The sequence below is a fragment of the Halichondria panicea genome, chromosome 1, assembly GCF_963675165.1.
Source record: "Halichondria panicea chromosome 1, odHalPani1.1, whole genome shotgun sequence".
Lineage (NCBI taxonomy): Eukaryota > Metazoa > Porifera > Demospongiae > Suberitida > Halichondriidae > Halichondria > Halichondria panicea.
In genome coordinates, this window is record NC_087377.1 from 13,751,901 (window position 1) to 13,774,315 (window position 22,415).

General features: G+C 41.0%; 2 protein-coding genes and 1 long non-coding RNA gene across 4 annotated transcripts in view; 2 read left to right on the forward strand and 1 right to left on the reverse strand.

Moving 5' to 3' along the window:
- The window catches only part of LOC135348938 (mucin-2-like), a 97,115-nt gene that overhangs the window by 66,440 nt on the left and 8,260 nt on the right, over positions 1–22,415 (forward strand). The gene's annotated exons all lie outside the window — the stretch shown is intronic.
- On the reverse strand, positions 8,436–13,625 carry LOC135348014 (uncharacterized). Of its 2 annotated transcripts, none has more exons than XM_064546178.1 (18): positions 13,561–13,625; positions 13,112–13,414; positions 12,782–13,057; positions 12,529–12,735; positions 12,277–12,483; positions 12,053–12,229; positions 11,883–12,002; positions 11,778–11,830; positions 11,670–11,720; positions 11,561–11,614; positions 11,450–11,497; positions 11,332–11,379; positions 11,240–11,281; positions 10,863–11,031; positions 10,132–10,265; positions 9,769–9,934; positions 9,025–9,181; positions 8,436–8,733 (listed from the first exon to the last, which is right to left on the reverse strand). In XM_064546178.1, the coding sequence occupies exons 1-18, from the start codon at positions 13,610–13,612 to the stop codon at positions 8,637–8,639; spliced, it is 2,361 nt and encodes a 786-aa protein (XP_064402248.1). In that variant the 5' UTR covers positions 13,613–13,625; the 3' UTR covers positions 8,436–8,636. The 2 variants fall into 2 exon arrangements, with proteins under 2 accessions (XP_064402248.1, XP_064402246.1); XM_064546176.1 differs by having other exon boundaries at positions 11,450–11,512.
- On the forward strand, positions 13,759–20,166 carry LOC135350337 (uncharacterized). Its single transcript, XR_010399113.1, has 4 exons — positions 13,759–13,868; positions 13,933–14,326; positions 15,247–15,549; positions 19,875–20,166. It is a non-coding gene; the product is annotated as an uncharacterized LOC135350337 (long non-coding RNA).

The following is a 22,415-nucleotide window of genomic DNA, read 5'->3' on the forward strand; positions in this document are numbered from 1 at the left end:
AACACACTCGAAAAGAAGTGAGAGAGAGCATTTCAAGCTGGAGAAGGGAACTGAAGGGGGGGAGGTACAATACTTATACTCTGGCCTCAATTTACATCGCACACAAGCTGTACTCAACACTTGAACACTTGGATCCTTGTGTATCACTAACAGTGGCGGATCCAGAGGGGGTTCTTTGGGTTCAATTGAATCCCCCCTTTGAGAAAGAAGTGAGTGGGAGGCTCAAGCAGCTAGTTAGCAAGTTGTTCCTTTCTTACTAGCTTCACATGCACTTCTCACTTACCTTTAGTCCTTGTTAGTCTTTGTCTGTGCAGTTTCAGTGACTATGAAGGCTAAAAACTCTCCAGCATAGTGCATGCAGATTGCTTATTAAATGTGATGATATTTTTTTAGGAAAAAATTCGGTGTGTTAATGCACATGCTCACTGTTTCGAAGAAGTGGCGACCTTTTTTTTAGATAAATTTAACAGTCCTTGACCCCTGGAACCCCCCTTTCAAGAATCCTAGATCCGCCACTGACTAGTGACCACCGGATCCTTGTGTATCACTAGTGACCACCGGGTACTACATGCACATCTACAAAAGTACTATAACACACATCTTTTGTAAATGATCAGTACACCTAATCTACATAACATCAACATACCTTTATCCCATACCTCACTACACCCTCAATCACATAGCATATATCCACACACATAACACACCCTCACTCTTCACTCTTCTCCCACGGCTTGTGATAGTGTGAGTCCATACATCCTCCTATCCTCATGCTGGGGACCAGTGAACCACATGAGTACATCTGCTGGTCTGTGTGAGCTGGGTTGTCATGGATACAATGAATCTCCCTAAATACAGCCGTTCCAGGGGATCAATACCAGAGGATCTGAGGCAGGGAGAGGATGAACAATAATCTTTGCATCTAAAAACACAATCATCTACTATTAAGTTAAACACAATCTTTCAGACAGCTGTTCAGGAAGCTTTAAGCACTCAATGTACAACAATATTGATTGCCTAGCAGCAGCTTACAAGGTTAAAGAAAGAGATATATGAATGAAGTACAAAGTGGAGATAAGACAAGGAATGTAGTGGTCACCCACAACTTGGTGATCTGTTACAGAATACAAAGGATTCAGAAGGTGATACACTCTAAACTAACTAAACTATAGCTATAACAGGATTGCAAAATACAACCGCAGCCAGTTAGGTCCCTTAATACAGTGCAACTATCTTCAAAGGTTCTTAATGTTTCTTAAAGGGGCTTTCATACTTGTAGTGTTGTTTTCACACGATCAGCTAGTGTACCTCGAATTAAAAGCCGCGTGTAGTTAGCTAGCTGTAACATACAAGTTTAAACTTAGCTTTTACTCGCTTTTATTCGACAACGAAGCTTTAACATAAAAATCTGCCACTATTAAATAATTAATTGTTGTGTTAAGGCTATCCATGCTGTAAACACAGTGCTATGGCATCCAGGTAAGCAGACCCACACATTACAAACAAACAAACAAACAAACCAACAGACTACTATACCCGCTGGCTGCGGTAGGGCCTCAGGAAACAATGTAAACAGAGTTGTTGGCATAAGTGATGTAGCTACGTAGATAATATTCAAAGACTCACATTGGATTGTATTTTCCCTCTGAGGATCATTTTCCCCACAGCTGACAGAGTGAGGTGAGACAGTCCACTCGAGCAGTGCTCTGTGGGTGGGGGGGGGGGGTACATGTAATTAAGTGGAGTTTGCAGATCTCATTATCTATTGAATGTAGGAAACAAGGACAGAGCAACATCGAACACACTCAAAGAAGTTAGATACATGTATAGTCACAGTACAATTACACAAATATACATCACTAAATTAACTTTATAACTAATTAGAGAGCATAATTATAGGGTCACCAGAGGACGCCCAACATGCGTGCACGAATAATTACAAGTGCTAGTGTATTTTTTGGCCTGGACGTTATCACGCAATGACATTAATGCACTGAAATTGAACTTATAGTGATTCGTGCACGCATGTCGGACCTCCTCTGGAGTCATACTGAATGATACAATGAGTATCCTTTTATCACCCATCTCACCAGTTTGAGCAGTGTCTCCAGGAGGTTGATGTGTTGAGGGTAGTGTCTGTGTTGTAGTGTCTCAGCACAGAGGGGGAGGAGGGAGGACACTCGGTCACCACACCAACTCACACCACTCAGCTCTCCAAGCAGGAGAAAAGGAAACTGGAGGGGGGTACAAGATTAGATTTGGTTAAAACTGCTATTACGTATTGCCTCTATTCACATCGCACAACAACATTCACAAGCTCACTTGAGAATTCTCTTGTGACACATTTATCTACCACAACATCTACAAAAACACATACCCTTATCACGAACACCTTGTACATGTACATAATTATAAGCTAGCATACCTTTATCCCATACCCCACTACACCATAAAGCTCCACACATCGTCATGGAAACACTACAACAGTACCACTCACCAGTCATCCCACGTAGGGTTTCAGACAATCCTTCACCTGTGTGTGTGTGTGTGTGTGTGTGTGTGTGTGTGTGTGTGTGTGGGTGGGTGTGTGTGTGGGTGGATGGGGTTGAATTGTTGAGCTGTAATGTGTAAACATAATTATGTGTGCTACTGAACACATGATATCGGACTCTAGGGGATATAGATTACACAGGCACCATCACATGACCACCCACTCACCTTAGTGCCCAGCTCTGCAGTACAGATACAGACTGCCTCTCTCACTGCATGATTGGCTCCCTGGCTCTGGGAGATGTAGAAGTTCACCTGCACACACACACACACACATCAACATCACAACAAGATTGAGACTGCTTCAATAACATACTTACGATACATAGCATTGTTCTACTGAAAATTATGAGCTAACCTACTACTAATTAAACGATTGCACTGTCAGAATCGATTAAAATACAGCTATTTGACTCGCCAAAAAGTGTCGTTTTAACTAAACACACCTTCCATGGAAACAATCTACCATATAGCCGGTCACACATTCGTAGTTGAGCAATACTTAGTTAGTTTGTGGGATGCATTTTCGTGGCTCTGAGATATGTAAGCCTACCTGCACAGATACATCACCTTATTAAACAAGATACCGTATATGCTCGATCAGAGGCCGCTCTTGTATAAAGGCCGCACTCAAATAGTAGCCTCCCTTGCTAGCAAAATGTAACATTTAGTAGCCGCTCTCAAATAGTAGCCTCAGTGAACTTTGACTCTAGCATTTCTGCACGTGGTAGCCAAAAAAATTATTGATACTAGCAGCTAGCTATATGTACGTAGCTACTAGGTACAGGTAGCAGCTTGTTAGTGCTTCACAAAGACTTTCTCATGGCAGAGTTCAAGTTTATGCAGGTGAAAAGAACTTTTGATGACAAACTAAGGTTGTTGAATTAATAAACGCTGCTCTTAAATAAACAGTGGCCTCTCTCGAATTGTAGCCTCGACTCCTCTTCCAGCAAAATGAAACATTTAGTAGCCGCGGCTCCTGATCAAGCATAATTATAATTATGGTACCTTAATTTAGCTATTGCAATAATGATAGAGATCTCAACTAACAAATTTGTGCTGCTGGATTTGACTAGCTCGTCCACATTTGTGTTCCAATCACCTACTCACCACTTTGTAGATGTGCTGCTCGACCAGCTGCACTCCCCTGGTTTGTGTGACCACCCTCCAGGTCTCCTGAGAGTAGAGCCTCACACCCTCAGCCACATAGTACCTGAGGGGAGGGAGAGATAGTGAAATACAGTGGAACAATGAACAAAGAACCTTCAGAGAAAAGGGACGCTGTAAATAATAAAATAATAAGGACAGTGCTTCCGTCCCCGAAATTTCCTATACTCAAAAACTATATCCTCTAAATAAAAGGAAAACCTCTCTCTATCATATTATTAAGTGCCCTAAATATCAGTAAACATAGACAGTATGAAAAGTTTATAAATGGTAAGCATCAGTCAACCAACAAACACATTTTGTACTAGGGTGAATAGATTTGGTAAAGACTTCAGAACAGATAAGCAACAATCACTCTGAGCCCAAACAGACGGTAAAGACCCACTCTACAATAAACATGAAGTGAGACAACAGTTAAGCAGATATCTGTGCTTGTGTGTGTGTGTGCCCCCCCCCCCCTCCCCCCCCTCTCCCCCCCTCCCCCCACACACACGCACGCACAGTTATCAGAGCTACAGCCGTTAGTTTTAAAACAGTCAATAGATGCATTTAAAGGGAATGACAACTTAAAATGAAATCAGGGATGATTCATGCATGCAGGTGAATCTTACTGGACATGTACTCTACTGTGGTGCTTACGTAGATGTACGTACATGTATGCTTGAACAAAAGTTTCAGTCTCACTTACTCATTACATTATGCACTACCCCCCCCCCCCCGGGACATACGGGGGATTTTGACTTTAACTTGACTTGAAATGTTACTCCATACTTGGGGATTTGACCTGGCTTTGCGTAGTAATTATAAAGACTGCTTTTATAACCTGTTTGCAACTGCTTGGTGCTCAAACTCCCTGTTGACTAGGAGATTTGAACACAGAATCCTTCCCCCCACCAGGGGGAATTTGACCTAAGGTATGGTCAAATCCCCCATGTTAGCCCGACCCCCCCCGGCCCCGAGGGTGGGGCGACACATTGATAGGTGCATTACCACTAGATCTATCACATGCCAATATCTATTAAACATACTGATGCATACTCACCAGCTAGCAGCAGCCTCAGGAGTTTCTTTGCCAGTTGCTCCTCCCAGATCTTGCTAAGATAATTATGATCTGCCAGCTCCCTCCATGTTGGTCGTCTGGCCAGAGCAACTCCTTGCATCCTCCATTTAATAGTCAACCACTTCAGTACAGCAGCTGAGACAAAACAGACGGTAAAGATCCACTACACAATAAACATCAAGTGAGGCAAGTTCTGATAAAGGGTCATGCAATCTATACACAACCATTATTTAATGGACACAATTATTGGTAACCCAATTAAGGGTCATACAATCTACAACCGTGGATGTGGACACAATTAGAAAGCTTTGTCCTAAAGCTATGCAGTGGAACATGGGGATTACAGGCTCCTTGTGGTATACTGGTTTAATTAGCTCTTATCTATATCGAACAGACATAATTTTTTTATCAATTACTGGTCGATCCGCACTTCTTCCTGTTCGTTCAGGTGTACCACTTGTTTACAATAACAATTTACCTGAACAGATCAACTATGCCTCGTGTTACGTTTTGCAAACGATACCAATTATAAGCTTATTAAATCAATCTCAAGCTTAAATGATGGCCTGCTAATGCAATCGGATGTTGCATCATTTTTTTGTTGTAGTCTGACAGTATCTTGCACCATGTTATAATTATTGTATCACTTAAATTAGTTTCATTTTGTACACTTGCTGTGAGTTCATAAATTGTTGATGGTATACCGGTATGCACGACACTTATGCCATCTTGTGTATGTTCATGAGTGAATGTACATACTTGATCAGACACTATAGTATTGACTTCGAAGCTGATTAGGTAAAGAGTGTTAACTAAACATAATTATACATAGTAAGCATCTTACAATCTGGACAAGGGTGTCCACATTTAAACATCACACATAATTACATTGCTAAACTAGTGATTCTACCACAAGCCAATGGAATAGGTTAATAGCCATGAGCAGGTAATGTGTTCAAAGGCCCAATGTATTATTGCCCTATGGTATGGTAAAGTCGGAGTGTGTAGCATTCTTTATTCTTTTCAACTTTTCCTGTTTCTCCCTATAGTTTCGTTATCATAGTCTCTCGTTTGTGTTTTGTTTTGCTTTCTCTAGTGCCTTAAGTTTCCCATAAAGGGCACTATGACAGGAGCAACTACCCTGCTTGTCCTGCTCTACTCAATTCATTTTGCTAAATGACCCTTTTGGGATTGGTTATAGACACACCACCTTAAGTAGGGGAAATATTTAGTGCAAGATATCTGCGGAGCTGACCTACTCTTGAATTACAATCATGCATAATCATGTTTCAACCAGTGTTGGTTATAAATGTGAAAAATTCAAGAGGAACTAAATGAATATCTATAGAGTTACTCCCCCTCATGGGCAAATGAATACACTTAAAGTGTTGACAGTTGAGACTACATGTATTAAAAACCACCCATTAGTTGAAATGTTATTATATAGAAACCATATCACTGAAAGATAAACTAAGCCATCTACCACAAACAGACAATCATCTTCCTATAATAACTCAACATTTCAATGCACTAGCACCAGGTACACAATGTATGTGTGTGAACATGTGCACGTACTTATATTATATATACCTACACAGCTGCTGGCATCACATGAATGTATAACCGACCAGGAAAGTAAACGGGAATTCATAGCCTAACATGGTCATACTAATAAACTGCTTTCATAACAGGAAAAACCAACATGCATTTAATGCATGCATGCCCACCTATAGAGATACATGCTACAGCACTAATACAACATTTATTTATGCAGGATAAAGACCTAATAACAACATGCAATACCTATGCACAGCTTGGCTCAATACAAGTTTTCACTGAAATAAGTATACCCCAACTACCACAAACAGACAATAATCTTCCTATAATAACTATCCCTTAGAGTGACAACAACTATTGTATTGAACATCAACTATAATGTATGTGTGAACATGTGCAATACATTATTATATATACACCTATACACATGCAGCTGCTGCTGCAATCATAAACAACCAGGAAAGTAAACAGACTTTACTTTCACTTTATAACCTAACGTGGTCATACTAAGTGCTTTCATAGCAGGAAAAACTAACATGCATTAGTGCATGCCTGCCCACCTATAGATACATGCTATGTACAGCACATATATTTTAATGTAGGGAACAATAATTATACAGACAGTTGGCATTGTGTCAAGTGTGTTGATTGTCATGCCTGAAAGCCTTGTCATGTACGTGTACATATAAAGAATAATTAGAGGTTATAATTATATAGCATTCTATTATTAAGTTTCTGTGTAGAGTCCAACGATGCATTACGGAAACATTAAAAGTACGCCATAAAAGCAACCAAGCTTCCCACCAATGTTCAAAGTCTGAGTACAAAATTTCAATTCAGATACACAAATGATATTCATGATATTTATGATGTCAAGCTTTGCTATGGAAACACCAATCAGTGAGTAGACCGTAATCACAGGGGCTCCGGGTGAATTCCAGACACACCCAACAATAAGAGGAAATGACATAAGCAAGCAGGAAATGACAGCTTAAAGGATTATCTACTATTGTTAAAGCCAGTAGGCTTAACTTGGATTGGCACTACTCTTGAAGCTACTTTTCATATAATTATAGGATTGGCCACAAAACCACACAATTAATCCATAGAAACAAGTGAGGGCTATTTATTATATTAATCTCACAACGCCATGACTATGAACAGTGAAAATCAGATTATGTTAACAGCACTATACATAGTGGATATAATTATATCTATACACATCACCAGGAGCCCATAAGTAAGAGAAGGAGCGGCTAACTTCAACGTATACTCGGGGATCACGTTTCGTAATTGCCGGTGAAACTGCACTTCCTTGTAGAAGCGACTAAGTGCTTGCAAACCGCAGCCCAGTTGCATATAACACGTGTAGGGATTCAACCACTAAGTGACTCTGCATATATGGAAGTGTGGTCATAGCCACTTACGAAACATAATCCCTGTAGTCAGCCGCTCCTTCTTTTATTTATGGGCTCCTGGCATCACATAAGTGCAATTTAACAATAATCCGGAGGACACTTCCTATAGAGCTACAAACCAACATCATCACATACATGTACATGTACGCACCCGAGTGTGCACGATTCCATATAGAACACAACATGCAATACCTATGCACTGCTTGGCTCAATACAAGTTTTCTTTGTTGTTGCCTGAAAGTTGCCTGGTATATGGCCTATGGCAGAGGAGGTCCGACGACCATGGGCCTAACTTTAATTTAGCATTTTCATAACTTGCGTTTAGAGGTACATGTTGCACTCCTCTTAGACTTAGTCCTCTGTCTTGTATTGTTAGGTATAGTTTTAGTAATAATTATAGGAGCTCTAACACTCTCAATAACATCTGTAAAGGCAATCAAGTTTCATGATTTGCTGATTCAGCCAAAAATTAATGCTAGGCGCACAGTTGTCGAACCTCCTCTGGGCCTATGGTTTGAGGTATTATAACAAAACAGTTAATTTATGGACTTAGAATTGGTAATCAGTGGTTGAAATGAGCTACATGTACATGTATATTCTATAGTTGCTCAACATGTTACTATTACATGTATTATGTCAATCAACCAACACTAGCGGAGACTAAGTTTCTTGATAAACATTAATTAAGTGATAAAAAAATTCTTGGGTAAAAAGTGAATTGAGAGGAAACAACCTATCTTGAATAAAACTTTCCTGACATGTTAAACATGTAAGCTGACAATTAAATGATTGTGGCTAAAATCTGGGGTAAACTAACAAAAATGATTTCATGTATTGAGAGTTTATTCTTGTACTAAAAATAGTTTTAATTCCGTACCACACACCTAGTGCTTGGTGTAGTGCTTAGAAGGGAGTGGAGGTGCCGGGGGTTCGTTGTTAGGGGCTGGTTTAGGGGGACGGGCTGGAACTATCTCAATAGTTCTGCATGGGAAAAGTGATCAAGATAAGAACCGTTAACACTACTAGATGATACAAGGGTAAAGTTATGATGACAGAACCACAGTTTATAATTATTTGTATAGCTCAAACATGGGAGACACGTACATGTATTCGATGCATCTGTGGACCCATTATCCCAACCTATACCAACCTATACGGACACCTCACCCTTTCGTTGGATTAAGGTTTACCTATAAAAACTTCGATTGCTGACTACCATACAATTGCATTGGTAGTTATACATGGAAGCATGTTTTGTGGCACTCAACTTACAGTTTAGGAGGACGTGAGGGAGGCAGTGCCTTTGGTAATCCGAGACCGTCATCTGTCATGGTGGGGGATCGAGAGGGGAGGGGAGGGGGAGGGGCTCGGTCGTACTTGTACACGGTACTTGGTACTGCCTTCATGTTCAACTCCACTGGGAGGCGACCTGTGAGTGAGTGTGACGAGTGGGGTAGTGTGGGTCATAATCATACTGTAGGGTGTATTTTGCTCCAGCAATTAAACTACTTGGATCGAGTTAACAGCTGTTAAACATACAGAGACTCATTTTGGTAAACAGGGAAGCATAATTATTATGTTGTATACCACAGTTCTCAATTTCTCAATGAATGGAGAGAAGAGCAAGAATGTGGCTTGTTGTAAAGTGAAGCAGTGTTGTGTCTAGTGGTTGGGTAGTTAGGACAAAACACAATACTGCCCACACAATCAAGGGAAGCCAGGTGTGGGCCCTTGGGATAAGTGGATACATATGTACATACATGATGTACATGTACAAGTACATGATTATAATGATAATGACCTTTTGTGATGGCAGTTTAGAGATCGAGCTAAGGTAATTTGAGTACAACATTGTGACTGTCAATTAGAAAGGCTATTAGGGTTGCTTAAACATAGGTATAGCAATAACAACAACATGCTTTTCCAACAACATACAGTCGATTGTGAGTATTAAACATGTGTACGGACACAATGACAGACCACTATTACAGCAACACACATGAAACCACTACTTACCAGTATTATAGATATTCAGGAGTTCTTGCGACAGTTGCTCTTCCCCGATATTATGGAGATAACCAGCCAGCTCCCTCCAGGTTGGTCGCCCAGAACAGTTTCTCATCCACTGGTCGATCACCTCCGTTAGACATCCACTATGGTTGACTCCACATGAATCCTCGATCTAAAATGAGATATTTGAGTGAGTTACACCAACAATAGATCGGCACTTCTATTTGTACGATTAAGGTGTGACCAGACAATGGGTTAATTATAGACTGTTATTGTTATCAACTTTCATCATTTAAAAAAACAACACATTCCTTCACACCACGTACAGAACAATGATTGACCCTTGATAGATTTAAGATTAGTAAGTACCTGCTCAATCATTGTTTCAGGCACCCTCATAGTCTCAGCCAGCTCCCTCCATTTGTGTTCCATTGACCTGATCTGGACCAAGGCCTGGTCAATGTCCAGGAGCTTGTCCACATCAGGCAGGGCTGGGGCTGAGGCTGTGTGTGTGTGTGTGTGTGTGTGTGTGTGTGAGAGAGAGAGTGTGACCTCGCTAATGCAAAGAGGCCACCTAAAACATAATTATTTCAGTAGGCTATGCTTCAGGGCAGCACTACAATTAGGCCACCTGTCACTGGAGGAAGCAATGAATGCTATACACTTTCTAACACCCAAGCCATGAATACATTGAGGGGATTCTACAGCTATCTTGCTGCCAAACTCATGATCAGTGTGTGAATCCACATGACAAGGTTAGCTCTCAATCACCCATTGCCTTAAAAGGTAAGGGTAAAACCAGAAGCTGTAAACTTGACAGGTTATCAAAGAACCACTTCCACTGGTTCCAGAAGAAGTGTGCTGTAATGTTGTCTGTTCCTGGTAGTTTTGATTAGGATGCTTCTATCTTGTCTTTCCAAGTGTTGTTTTGCCTGTCTAACAGGAACAGACAACAACACTATATACAGCTGAATCGGAAAAAATGGGATCTCGCTAGATATCTCTAACTACCAGGAACGGATGCACTATGGTACAGTCTAACATATCTGGTATCAAAATCGTTAACAATGACTCAAAGCCTATCACACAAACAGACTCACCTGTTGGGCTGGTGGGGAGGGTGGCTGCTTTGGCTTGCTTCCTACTGGTGGCAGCAACATCCACAGTGGCGTAGGTCACCTGATGTTGGTCCACTGTGGTAGTTGTGTTGCCTTTCTTGTGGGGATGGCTGGAGCTAAGGGCAGCATAGACCACTGGCTCCACTGTAGCCTGGGGTGTCGGGAAACAAACAGAGTCAAGAATATCTTTCAGACAGATCTGTGAAGCAGGATATTGCGGTTATTGGTGTACATGCACCACAGGACAAATCTACACAAACCGTTTCTTTATGAACCAAAGATGATTTGAAAGTAGTAGTTATAATGCCCACATATACAGACACCCATTAGTCATGTTGACTGCCACTGAACACACTCACCACATTGCCGAGCTGACCATAGCCGGGTAGCCTCTGAGCATCCTGTACAAAGAGTGGAGTTAAATGATTGAGTGAAGACAAGTATGATATACCTGTCCAGTGTTCATCACACTGTATCCCTCTTCATTGACGGCTATTTTCTGTGTGACATAACAAGAACAGTCATCATTGCAGCATCATAATGTGTGTGCTGACGAGGTTGTGCTATACCTTATCACTGTTGATGGTGACCTCATCATAGGTGAGGGAAGCAGGATTCTGTGAAGCAGGATTCTGTGAGGTGATGCAATAAGCTAATGCACAAAATACATCAATACTCACCAAGTCATGAGTGATCCTATTGTAACCTTCTTCATCTGCTGCTGGAGGCTGATACTGTGTTACAAACAGGTAGTGAGTAAAAAAATCATACCATATAGAGATAACTAACCTTCTTTGAGCTATTCTTAGGCCCGTCATGTCGTAGTTCACTGTATTCCCCCTGTAATAAAATGTACAGTTCATAACAATACACAGAGACTACACACGTTACGCTTACATCAAACTTATGATCCATTTCTATACTATCATTTGATTTGAGCCTCACACTCTCTGTGAAAAAACACACTAATAGTTATGTTTTAGTTTTAGTTTGTCAACTCACCTTTTCTCCTTCTCCTGAGAACCACCAACAGCAGCACTATCACAATTATAAGCGACACAACAACTAGAGCACCTACAACACCTCCAGCTACGAAGTTTGCAACAGTTGGAGCTGTCACACCTATTAGGCCATTTTACAGCATACAGGCATTGAAACACAAATGAACTTACACTCCAACTGAGCCGGGTCAGGATCCCAGAGACCAGAATTGTTACAAGTGACAGTCGCTGCACCCACCAGTGAGAAGTCAGGATCACATTGGAAGGTAATGACTGAGCCCTCGGTTAGGTTAGTGTGCGTGTTGAGTAAAGTTCCATTGAGGGGAGGGGCAGGCAGGACACAGGAAACTGGGTACCCGAGATAATGGATTAACGTAGATAAAGAAGCCACTTACTAGGTTCAATTCTGCAAATAATTTCCCCCGGGATCCTGTCCCACTTTCCTGTAGCTAGACAGGTGACAATAATTATGCCCTCAGGGAACAGCCCATCGTTACACTGAATGGTCACATGAGTACCGGGTATAGTTGGTACTAAATGACCACTGATGGTGCCATTCCTTGGTGAGGGTAGTAGTGAAGCCATGCAGTTCATTGGAGGGGCTGGAGATAAAGATAAACTTCCATACAACCAAGAACTTAACTCACGAGTTGTGGGAGGAGGTGTGGTTGGTGATCCACTACAATCAAAAGTCTCAGGGTCTGGACTCCACATCAGTTCATCATCACATGTCACCATTGTAACAGGATTTTCATACCCAGAGACACATTGGATGATTACTGTTGATTCTTGTAATCTGTTGGAGACTGGTCCAAAAGCTACATTCGTGAGATTGGTCAGTACAGGACAGCCGCCTGGGTAAGAGGGAATTGTTAGCATGTGATAATGTTGTCAACTCACCAATCCTAAAGTTGTACTCAGCAGTTGTACTGTTCCCAGCACAGTTGGTAGCCACAACACTGACAGTGTAGTCCACATTGTATTGAGCAGTCACAGTGACAGAGGTGGATGTGAGGACAGTAGCAGAGAGCTGGGCCGGAGGTAAGACGGTCACTGTGTAGGTGAGGTCATCTCTACCACCAGTCTCAGTAGGAGGGTCCCACAGTACAGATACACTAACTGCATCGGCTGAGCTGCTCAGAATGGAGTGTCTGATGGAAGGTGGTCTTGGTAGATCTATATGTAACTTATTGAATACAGACAATAGACGAGGCACTAACTGCAACTCACCAACCAATCGGATTGTTGAAGATCCTATAGTGATTAGAGTAGGCACAATACCCACACAGGACACAGTGGTCCCATTCTCTGCTGTTCTTGACAGAGTAGACGTTAAAGTAGTGTCGTTGAATGCAATCAGTGTCACAGTGTAACCTGATACAACATTGGCTACATTGAGACCAGAGGTGGAGAGGACAGTGATTGGACGAGTTGTATCTGACGGTTCCCATCTCAAGAAATCTCCAGGAGCAGTGCAGGTGAAAGTGACTGTTTCCATTGGACATGGTCTCTCCACACTCACTGAATATTGGGCTGAAGAAATACAAATAATTATGTGATTATAATAGAGATTAGACTAGCTGTTTTATGTATACTATACTGTAAGTACTAGAAGGCACTGAGATATGAAAACAAAGTCGAGAAAAGCTTTTTGGATTCTATATGCTTAGTAGACTTACCATAGACAACACTATGGAAACACAATAAAACCATGAACAAGGTTAAAAACATCTTTAACTTTAAGATCGACTCTCGTTTTGAGCTAAATTTGCAGATCATTAATTAAAAAGCGAAAACTCGGCCATGACGCGGGCCACGCCTCTTCTAGGTAAATATGATGGGCGTGACATCCTGCATGCTGGAGTAGTATTTTTATACCTGGGCCTTTTTATAGTACCGTACCGCCGCGCCCAGATTAGCTAGCTAGCTAGAGCCCCAAGTACCATACCAAAGCAAAGCGGATATGTCTAGATCTAGATCTTTGTTGGTAAGTGGTCCGCGTTTTCTATACGGAGTTGATATTATTTTAAATGATCATTTTCCACTCCCAGATTTCATTGACTGGATCAGTGGTACTTTTAGGATGGTGCTTCATTGTTGATGTGTCTAGTCAAGAGATCACCTTAGTATCGTCTCTTCAGGCAACAAACAGGACATATGTTTGTCCTGATGAGATTGCTACGTATGTTTGCAGAGGTGGTGGAAATGCGATTGACCTATTTGCACCACCATTTATTTCTTCAAACAATCCTATATCATACGTGTTAGGAGACGTTCTAGGAACTGAATTTGTCACAGGCCCAATTTTGACCAACCTTACTTCGACGGCAGATTCCATAATGATAGCGAACATTATAGTGCAAAATTCTACTTTGCAACAGTTTTCAATTAACTGTGCAGTACGCTCACCTCTCCAAGAAATTGAAACCCTGTACAGACTTTCAGGTAACAGTCCACACTCGGTACTTATAAGGCTAGTGATAAAAAGGAGTAGTAGAATCAGTCTTTCCGCTATTATTATTATTCCGCTATTTTATTATTATGTACCGTAATTGATGTAATTACAGCACAAACGTGAGCATCAGCATAATTTTAGGTCCTAAAAGAAGCACATACCGTTGCTGGAATTATTTTTTCTGGCGCTTATAAAAAGTGCTTTTCTAACCCATATCTATATACCATAATTTAGGCACCACTTGGGCTGAACGTAATTTTTTTTAGTAGAAGTGGAATTATTTAGCAGAAAGGGGGGCAACCTAGCTGGGCTTTGCCCAAAAATTTTTGGTGAAAGCCACACCCCTTTAATTAGTCGCGGTTGAATTTCACTTCCTGTCATCAGCAATCAGTGGAGGCTAGATTCTAGAAGTTTATTGTGAGTTTAAGCAGAAATTAAAGAGTAATCTCTGGTTTAATGATTCTTGGTCTTGCCACATGGACCCAATATTGCATACTTGTGGCCAAAATTAATGTGAGCATGCAATCACACCCACTCATTCTCAGATTCTGCAATGCCCCACCCATATTTGTTTGCACATGCGTGTAACTGTTATTACCCAGAGACACAAAGAACTTAGCTAGCTGAGACAGATTGGTAAGTACAGATCAGAAAAAGGGGAGGCATTTGCCCCCTTTGCCACCCCCTGGCTACACCACTGATCAATATAGCTTTTCGAGGGTATAAATGTTTATCTTTTCGCTGATTAAGCATGCATGTACCGCGAACATTTATACCCACGAATTTAATGTCGCATGCACGCATGCTGCAGAAAGGCTTTGAACGGTCATTCCACAAAAGTTTATACCCTCGAAATATACCCGCTGCACGGTCTAGTCACACTAATTCTACTCTCTTGTCTCCAATTTAGAGCGTCCTTTGGATGTGAGTTCTCAAGAAATAAATCCAAATCCCGCCGATAGTACTGTGCAAGTTACTTGGATGCAAGCACTTGGAAATTATGATCTTAGTTATTATACGGTGCAGCTTTTTGAGAATAATGCTGCAACTCGGTCGACTGTTGTTCCTGCAGAAAGCAACCTAATAGCAGTATTCTCTGTACCTCCAAATGTGCAAGTCCGTGCAAGGATAACAGTGACCTCTAAATGTGCCCAGACAAGCACTGGAGTTTCCACCAGCAACATAACTACCACAAGTGTAACTCAATTGCAAGGTAAATTATTGTAAAGTGATATCATTCATATAGCATAACTAGAGTGCAAACCCCTCGGGTTGTGACATGATTATAACAATGTAGTAAGTAACAATGTAGTAAGTATGACTGAGCTGTCTAGCACACAGCAACTCGCTTGATGTAAAAGAATATGAGCTACAATGATGGTGCATGGTACACATGCACTGTGGACTAGAGGAGGTACGACACGTGTGCCTCGATTAGGCTGATTACCTCTGCAATAACGTTGAGCGTGGGCGGATAATCGAGGCATAATTACGCCCACGATCAAGGTCAAGGTTATTGCAGAGGCAATTGGCTAGCCTAATCGTACCTTCTCTGACTGGACTATGCTCACAGTGAAGCTGGAGTCTTGAGAACATGACCATATTTCTCAAGACTCCAGCTTCACTGTGAGCATAGAAGCGGTATCCAGAGTCAGCAAAGAAGCCTCCCGAGACAACAAACCAGTCACAATTCTATTTTTTTTTGCTTCAGTGACCCTTTTCCATTGTTCCTGGTACGGGATCATTTCAGCTGTAAATACGTAGGCCTGCCTCGAATAAAGGACGGGTGTATAATAGCTGCTAACGTGTAAAGTTCAAGCTTCTTCGACAACGAAGCTTTAACAACAGTATTAAAACTAATAACTTGTTGTGTGAAGGCTATCCATGCTGTAAACGCAGACCTATGGCATCCAGGTGAGTAGATTCATGTACGTGTCACAAACAGACAAACTAGAGCACTGAATTTAGTGCAAACCCTCGGCTGGTGCCATGATTATAAGATTTTAAGAGTATAGTGCATGCATGTAGCAACTCAAGAGCAATAAAACTAAACCAGACTGGAGAGGCATGCATGCTGAGAACAGTAGTACATGAGGCATGCATCGTGGAAACCTGGCCATGGAGTCTTAGAGAATATGGCTCCTGCCAGGCTGCTGCATAGATAAAAGAGCTACTGGGAGTATTATAGGATCGATCCAGAGTCAGTCAACAACCAGTCACAATTAGAGTTTTCTACTTTAGTGACCCTATTCCATTGTTCCTGGTACAGGATCACTTCAGCTTCAAATACGTAGTCTATCACGTGTAGCTAAGCTGCCAATGTGCAAGTTCAAGCTTCTTAGCTTTTGCTCGACAAAGAAGCTTTAATATCAAAATCTGCCACTATTTATATTGTTGTATGAAGGCTATCCATGCTGTAAACGCAGCGCTGTGGTACCCATGTGAGTAGATGTACCTGTGACAAACAAACAAACCAACAGACCAACGGACTACTATATCCGTGGCCGCCCACGAGGGCCTCGGGTAACAAACTAGAGCACTGAAGTGCTAACCCTTGGCCGTTGACATAAATAACTAGAGCACTAAAGTGCAAACCGTCGGCTGGTGACATGAAACCAGAAGAGTGATATAATGCAGTGCATAATTATAGTGATGTTGTTATCATGTATGACTTAATTGTCTAGCACAGCAACTCAGGAGCAATAAAACTAATAGACTGCATGGAGGCATGCTGAAACATTTGAGAACAGGTAGTGGTACTATAGATATATGCACTGTGGATTAGAATCACAGCAAAGAAGCATGGAGTCTCAGAGAAGTATGGCTCCAGGTCCTGCATGGAGTAGGATCCCAGTCAGCTAACATGGCTAAGCAGCAGGAGCTATAATTTAAGCTTTCTACTTTAGTGCCCCTGTTCCATTGTTCCTGGTATATACAGCTTTCTACTTTAGTGACCCTGTTCCATTGCTCCTGGTACAGGATCACTTCAGTTATATAACGCATGTGCCAAGTTCTGTTCAAGCTACATTTTGCTCGCTTTTACTAAACAACGAAGCTTTCAAGCTACATTTTGCTCGCTTTTACTAGACAACGAAGCTTTAACACCGAAAGCTGCAAGTACTAACTTGTTGTGTGGAGGCTACCCATGCTGTAAACGCAGTGCTAGAGCATCCAGGTAAACAGACTCAGTCACAAGCTTCTTAGCTTTTGATTTGACAACAAAGGTTTAATATCAAATTCTGCCAGTATTAAAACTAATATTGTTGTATGAAGACTATCCATGCTGTAAACGCAGTGCTATGGCATCCAGGTGAGTAGATTCACCTGTCACAAACAAACTAACAAACAAACAAACCAAACGACTACTATAACCCGTGGCCGCCCACGCGCCTCGGGTTAATAAAGATGTACAGGTGTATGGCTATAAAGCAGCAAGTAACAGGAGCTATAATTTTAGCTTTCTACTTGAGTGACCCTGTTCCATTATTCCTGGTACAGGATCACTTCAGCTATAAGTTTTAGTGGTACATGAGGCATGCACGCTAGTCTAGGATCACAGCAAAGAAGCCTGGAGTCTCAGAGAAGTATGGCTCCTGGTCCCAGATTCAGCTATCAGAGCAACAAACCAATCACGATTCTTGTAAATACAAAGGGTACCTCGAATAATGGCTGCGTGTAGTTAACTAGCTGCCAACGTGCAAGTTCAAGCTTCTTTGTTTTTGCTCACTTTTATTCGACAACGAAACCATTGTTAAAACTAATAACTTGTTGTATGAAGGCTATCCTGCTATAAACGCAGTGCTATGGCATCCAGGTAAGTAGACCCAGAAATTACAAACAGACAAACCAAACGACTGCTACCTTAATGTTACTATTATAGACGGGTAGTAATTTTAGCGTTTTCAGATTTTTCTCTGTTTTTAGGGTACTAATTTTGGCGGATTTGTAGCAAATTCATTACCACAATATATCTCAAAAGATGTACAAGTATGAGTCTTAAGGTTGAATGGAAAGTTTGGAGCCAGATACAGATGAAGAAAGGGCTAAGCTTGCTTAGCGTAGTCTCAAAAGTACATATAAAAAGTACATTAAAATAAAAAAAATTTTTTTTTTATCATAATTTTTAATTGTGTTTTATTATTAGCGCATACTTAATTTAGCGTTAATTACAAATTCGCTAAAATTAGTACCCGTTTACAATAGTAACAATATACCCGTCGCCGCCCACGTGCGCCTCAGGTAAATATAATCATACTCTGGCTCATGTTTTGTGGTAATAATTATATATTTTTACAGACGACACCTAGTTGGGCGGAGTCCAACCAACGCTGCGCTCTGGGTTGGGTGTCAGTACATGTAGCAGTTTTGTTCTGCTGGTATGAATATTGTTTAATCTTAAGTGGCTGACAACCGCATGGTTCAGGGGTGTGTGATAATTATAACAATAAGAATTTGAATACTATTGTCTAGCTGAGCTATATTTATGCCTCGAGGCGTAGCCGCACGAGGGATACGGTAAAGCTGACTGTGTGTGTGTGTGTGTGTGTGTGTGTGTGTGTGTGTGTGTGTGTGTGTGTGTGTCTGTCTGTCTGTCTGTGTGTCTGAATAATATCCAAAATCCAGATTCTCCTGGCAGAGTCATCTTTTTCTTGAGAGCCACAAAACACTACCATAATTATAACAATATAGATAACAATATGCATGTGCATGTACACAGGTCTTTTCTTCTCAATAGATATTATATACACTGAACTGATCTTGGAAGCAATTTTTCTTCTTGAGGTCCTGGTAAGCCACATAATACAATAGATAACAACAATATATGCATGTAAATAAGTCTTTTCTTCTCAGTGAGTTTATATTGATAAGCTAACTTTAATGTAAAATTCATTAGAAACTACTATAACACTTTTGAGCGAAAGCATAACATGGCGAGAGGCATATGGCATATAGCAAGCGCACGCTTGCAACACTCGTTGTTTTGGAATTCATGGAAGACCTCAGAACTCTTAGAGAAAGTAGAAGAATACTGTATGTAGCCTGTAATACAAGATTTAGTACAGGCAGAAATAAACTTGTTCATAATAGGAAGACATCTAGCACAAGGAGAGGTACAACCAGCTATACTATATACCCCAAGGCTTCTGGAGAAGCTTTTCGAAAACCAAAGGCACTTAGTACAACAAAACTTAAAACAAAGACAAGTCCTTTTAATGCAAAGATGCTACTCTGTTGAATCTTCATTCATAGATGCTAAGATAGACTATGCTAGTACCTTTTTCTGCATTCTCTGGAAAAATACAGTGACCCAGCTCGCCTTTTCAGCTAAATTGAGATTTGGTTGGTTGAAATTGTTTCCCACTCGAACAGAGGCTGATTGGGCTGCAAATTTATTGCATTGGAGCAAAACTGCTACATGTACTGATACCCAACCATGAGCGCAGTTGGTTGGACTCTACCCAACTAGATGACACCATAATATAATTATTATTTACTTTACGTTATTCATGAGAAGTTTTATGTCTTCTTTTTATGCAGATAATACACTAGAAAACGTGTTCCTGGGACTTCTTTCAGCAGCAACATTTATCTTGGCAATAGTTGTGATTGTACTAGGTGTATGCCTCTGCACTAAAAACTGTTGATATCACTGAGTGTCTTTTCAGTGTTGTATACTGTTTGTTTTATTACACTTAGAATTACACTTAGAATTTAGTATGTAGGAGCTGAACATTCTTTTTGTGCTGTATATACGTCAGTGTTGTATACTGTGTGTTTTATTAGAGTGTATGATTGATGAACATGTGTATAAAAATATTTTTCGTGTCAATTCATTGAGGGTCGAGAAATGCGTAGTTGAAAATGTAGTATAAACAGTACTAGTCAAGAGAGATGTGAGCACAAAATAAGCCACATTTTGTGTATTACATCCAACAGATGTCCTCCTCAATGCATCGTTCAGATCAGTCGTGCACTTGAATTCTGTGTGGTATGAAAAATATACTTCATTACGGGTAAAAAATAGTGTTTATATAATGAGGAATTGCCTGACCGGACCAGCTGTATACACTTAGCCCATTTTAGAGAAGCTCGACTAACCTATACCTAGCTTAATTAGTGCCTGTATAAGTGGAAGAAAACTGGTGATGTTACTCGTATAAAGTGTGTTTATCAATACTGACCCAACAATAATTATACCCAACATGACGAGCGACAGGTTGATCTCTGTTATTTTCCACAGTTAGTGAGCTTTTAAATGTTAGCAGCAGTGGGGGACAGCCATTTATTATTGTGGCTGTGGACCAGGTGTACTTGCAAAGATTGCAATAACATCTAAACCAGCGAGCTGGAAATTAAATTAGAATCAAGACAGCGAGACCAGTGACAGTGACAAAGAGACAGAAGTCATGACTGCCCTGGAGTATAATAATTATGACCAATTGATAGATATGCAAACGTGACTGAATGTCTAGCCATAGATAATGGTTTAACTATGCTTTTTGTATTGTTTACATCATATTTATGACATATTTACAATGTATCTAGTACGCTGCATGACAAATTGTTTTGGAGGGAATAGACTACACTTACAAAACTCTGCATGCACTTATAGCTTAACACATTGGAACAGATCTACATAGTTTAAAATTGTGTCCCGGCCGTAACAGACTAGCTACTCCATGTGAAAGCCAAAATTATGTTCACAGTAATGGCAATTTTAGCTAGTTGGGCAGAGCCCGACCGTTGTCATAAAATTTTAGGCCCCCATGAGACTGCATGGGCCCCCCCGGGCCTAGAATTTTAACATTCTAGCCCCCCCCATTAACAGCGCAACATAGCAGTAATTATGAGCATTGAATGTGTATTCTCAAAAGTACAACAACATAATAATACAGTATTTACAGTCTATGCAGTGCCATGCAGTTGCTGAATGAAGCTCTCCTCACACGCACACATTTCATGCAACTGGTCGACCGGTTGGTCACAGCCATCACAGCATCATTCCATGAATCAGGTCTCATTCAGCACGAAGCACATAGGGGCCAACTGTCCCGAATTGGTCAGCCAGATTACTGCTATTCATATATCCCGGATTTTCAAGGTTGTTGCTGCTTCTGAGCAGCTGGGTTACTCCAAAAACCTTATATCAAGCCTGGACTACTAGAATCTTCAAACAATGAGCTGAGATAGTGATGCTATATACTGGAGCATATCCACAACAATTTACATCGATCTAGGAAAACATATGGAAGAAGATATGAATTGTTGTCTTTGCACTGAAAATCGTGCTTTATAAATAATTATTGTGAATTTACTAAATTTCGCCTTCTTTGGCAGCCAGCTGTTCGGGGGATAATGCTACCATGTTTTGTCCTGCTGGGAAAGTTGGAATGGCGAAGCTAGCATGAAGTTGCAAATAATTTTATGGTGATAGCTATGCACAACATCGATTGTCTTACATGCAGGCAGATCCAACATTGCAGAGCTGCATCAAAGCATTTGACTCTTATATATAGGTATATAAGCATGACTTGAAGGTAAATCTTCCTTCACTTTGAATTCCATGAGAGCTAACATTTTTGCTAACATTTTTGCTAGTACTTTTATACAGAGTCTTTGCATGCATGTCTCTTTGTAGCCTCGATTCCAGGCCGCTTGTGAAGGAGGCTATAGTCTCTTTGATGCTTTGTCAACTAATAGAGCTAACCTTACCATAATAATTATTATATCTCTTTGACTTTGCTTATCTTTGTTCTATCGTGCAGAAAAGGATAGCAGAAAAGAGGGGGCGTAATCTCACAGTTGGGGGCCTCGAATTTTAACAGAATGGACCCCCTGGGGGGCCTAAACTGTTAACATTCTAGGCCCGGGGGGCCCAAAATATTAAAATTCTAGGCCCTAGGGGGTGTAAACATGGGGGGGCCCAACATTTTATGACACCGTCCCTGACGGAACGCCCCATGTGATGCTAGGTAAATGCAGTGTGTGACGTCACACCCTCTGGTTGGAGGCGAGTTGCGCTCAAGAAAGTGCACAATGATCACTATATCTGCTTATTTTTCTCGTAGGGGGCCTAAA

What these genes read in the sequence shown, in the direction of transcription:
- LOC135348014 (XM_064546176.1), bottom strand. Translation starts at nt 13,612, where the DNA reads ATGTTTTTAACCTTGTTCATGGTTTTATTGTGTTTCCATAGTGTTGTC. An exon ending in TTCAACAATCCGATTGGTTG is followed by an intron (nt 13,058 to 13,111) that starts GTGAGTTGCAGT and finishes AGTTACATATAG; the next exon opens with ATCTACCAAGACCACCTTCC. An exon ending in TATTTGCAGAATTGAACCTA is followed by an intron (nt 12,230 to 12,276) that starts GTAAGTGGCTTC and finishes TCGGGTACCCAG; the next exon opens with TTTCCTGTGTCCTGCCTGCC.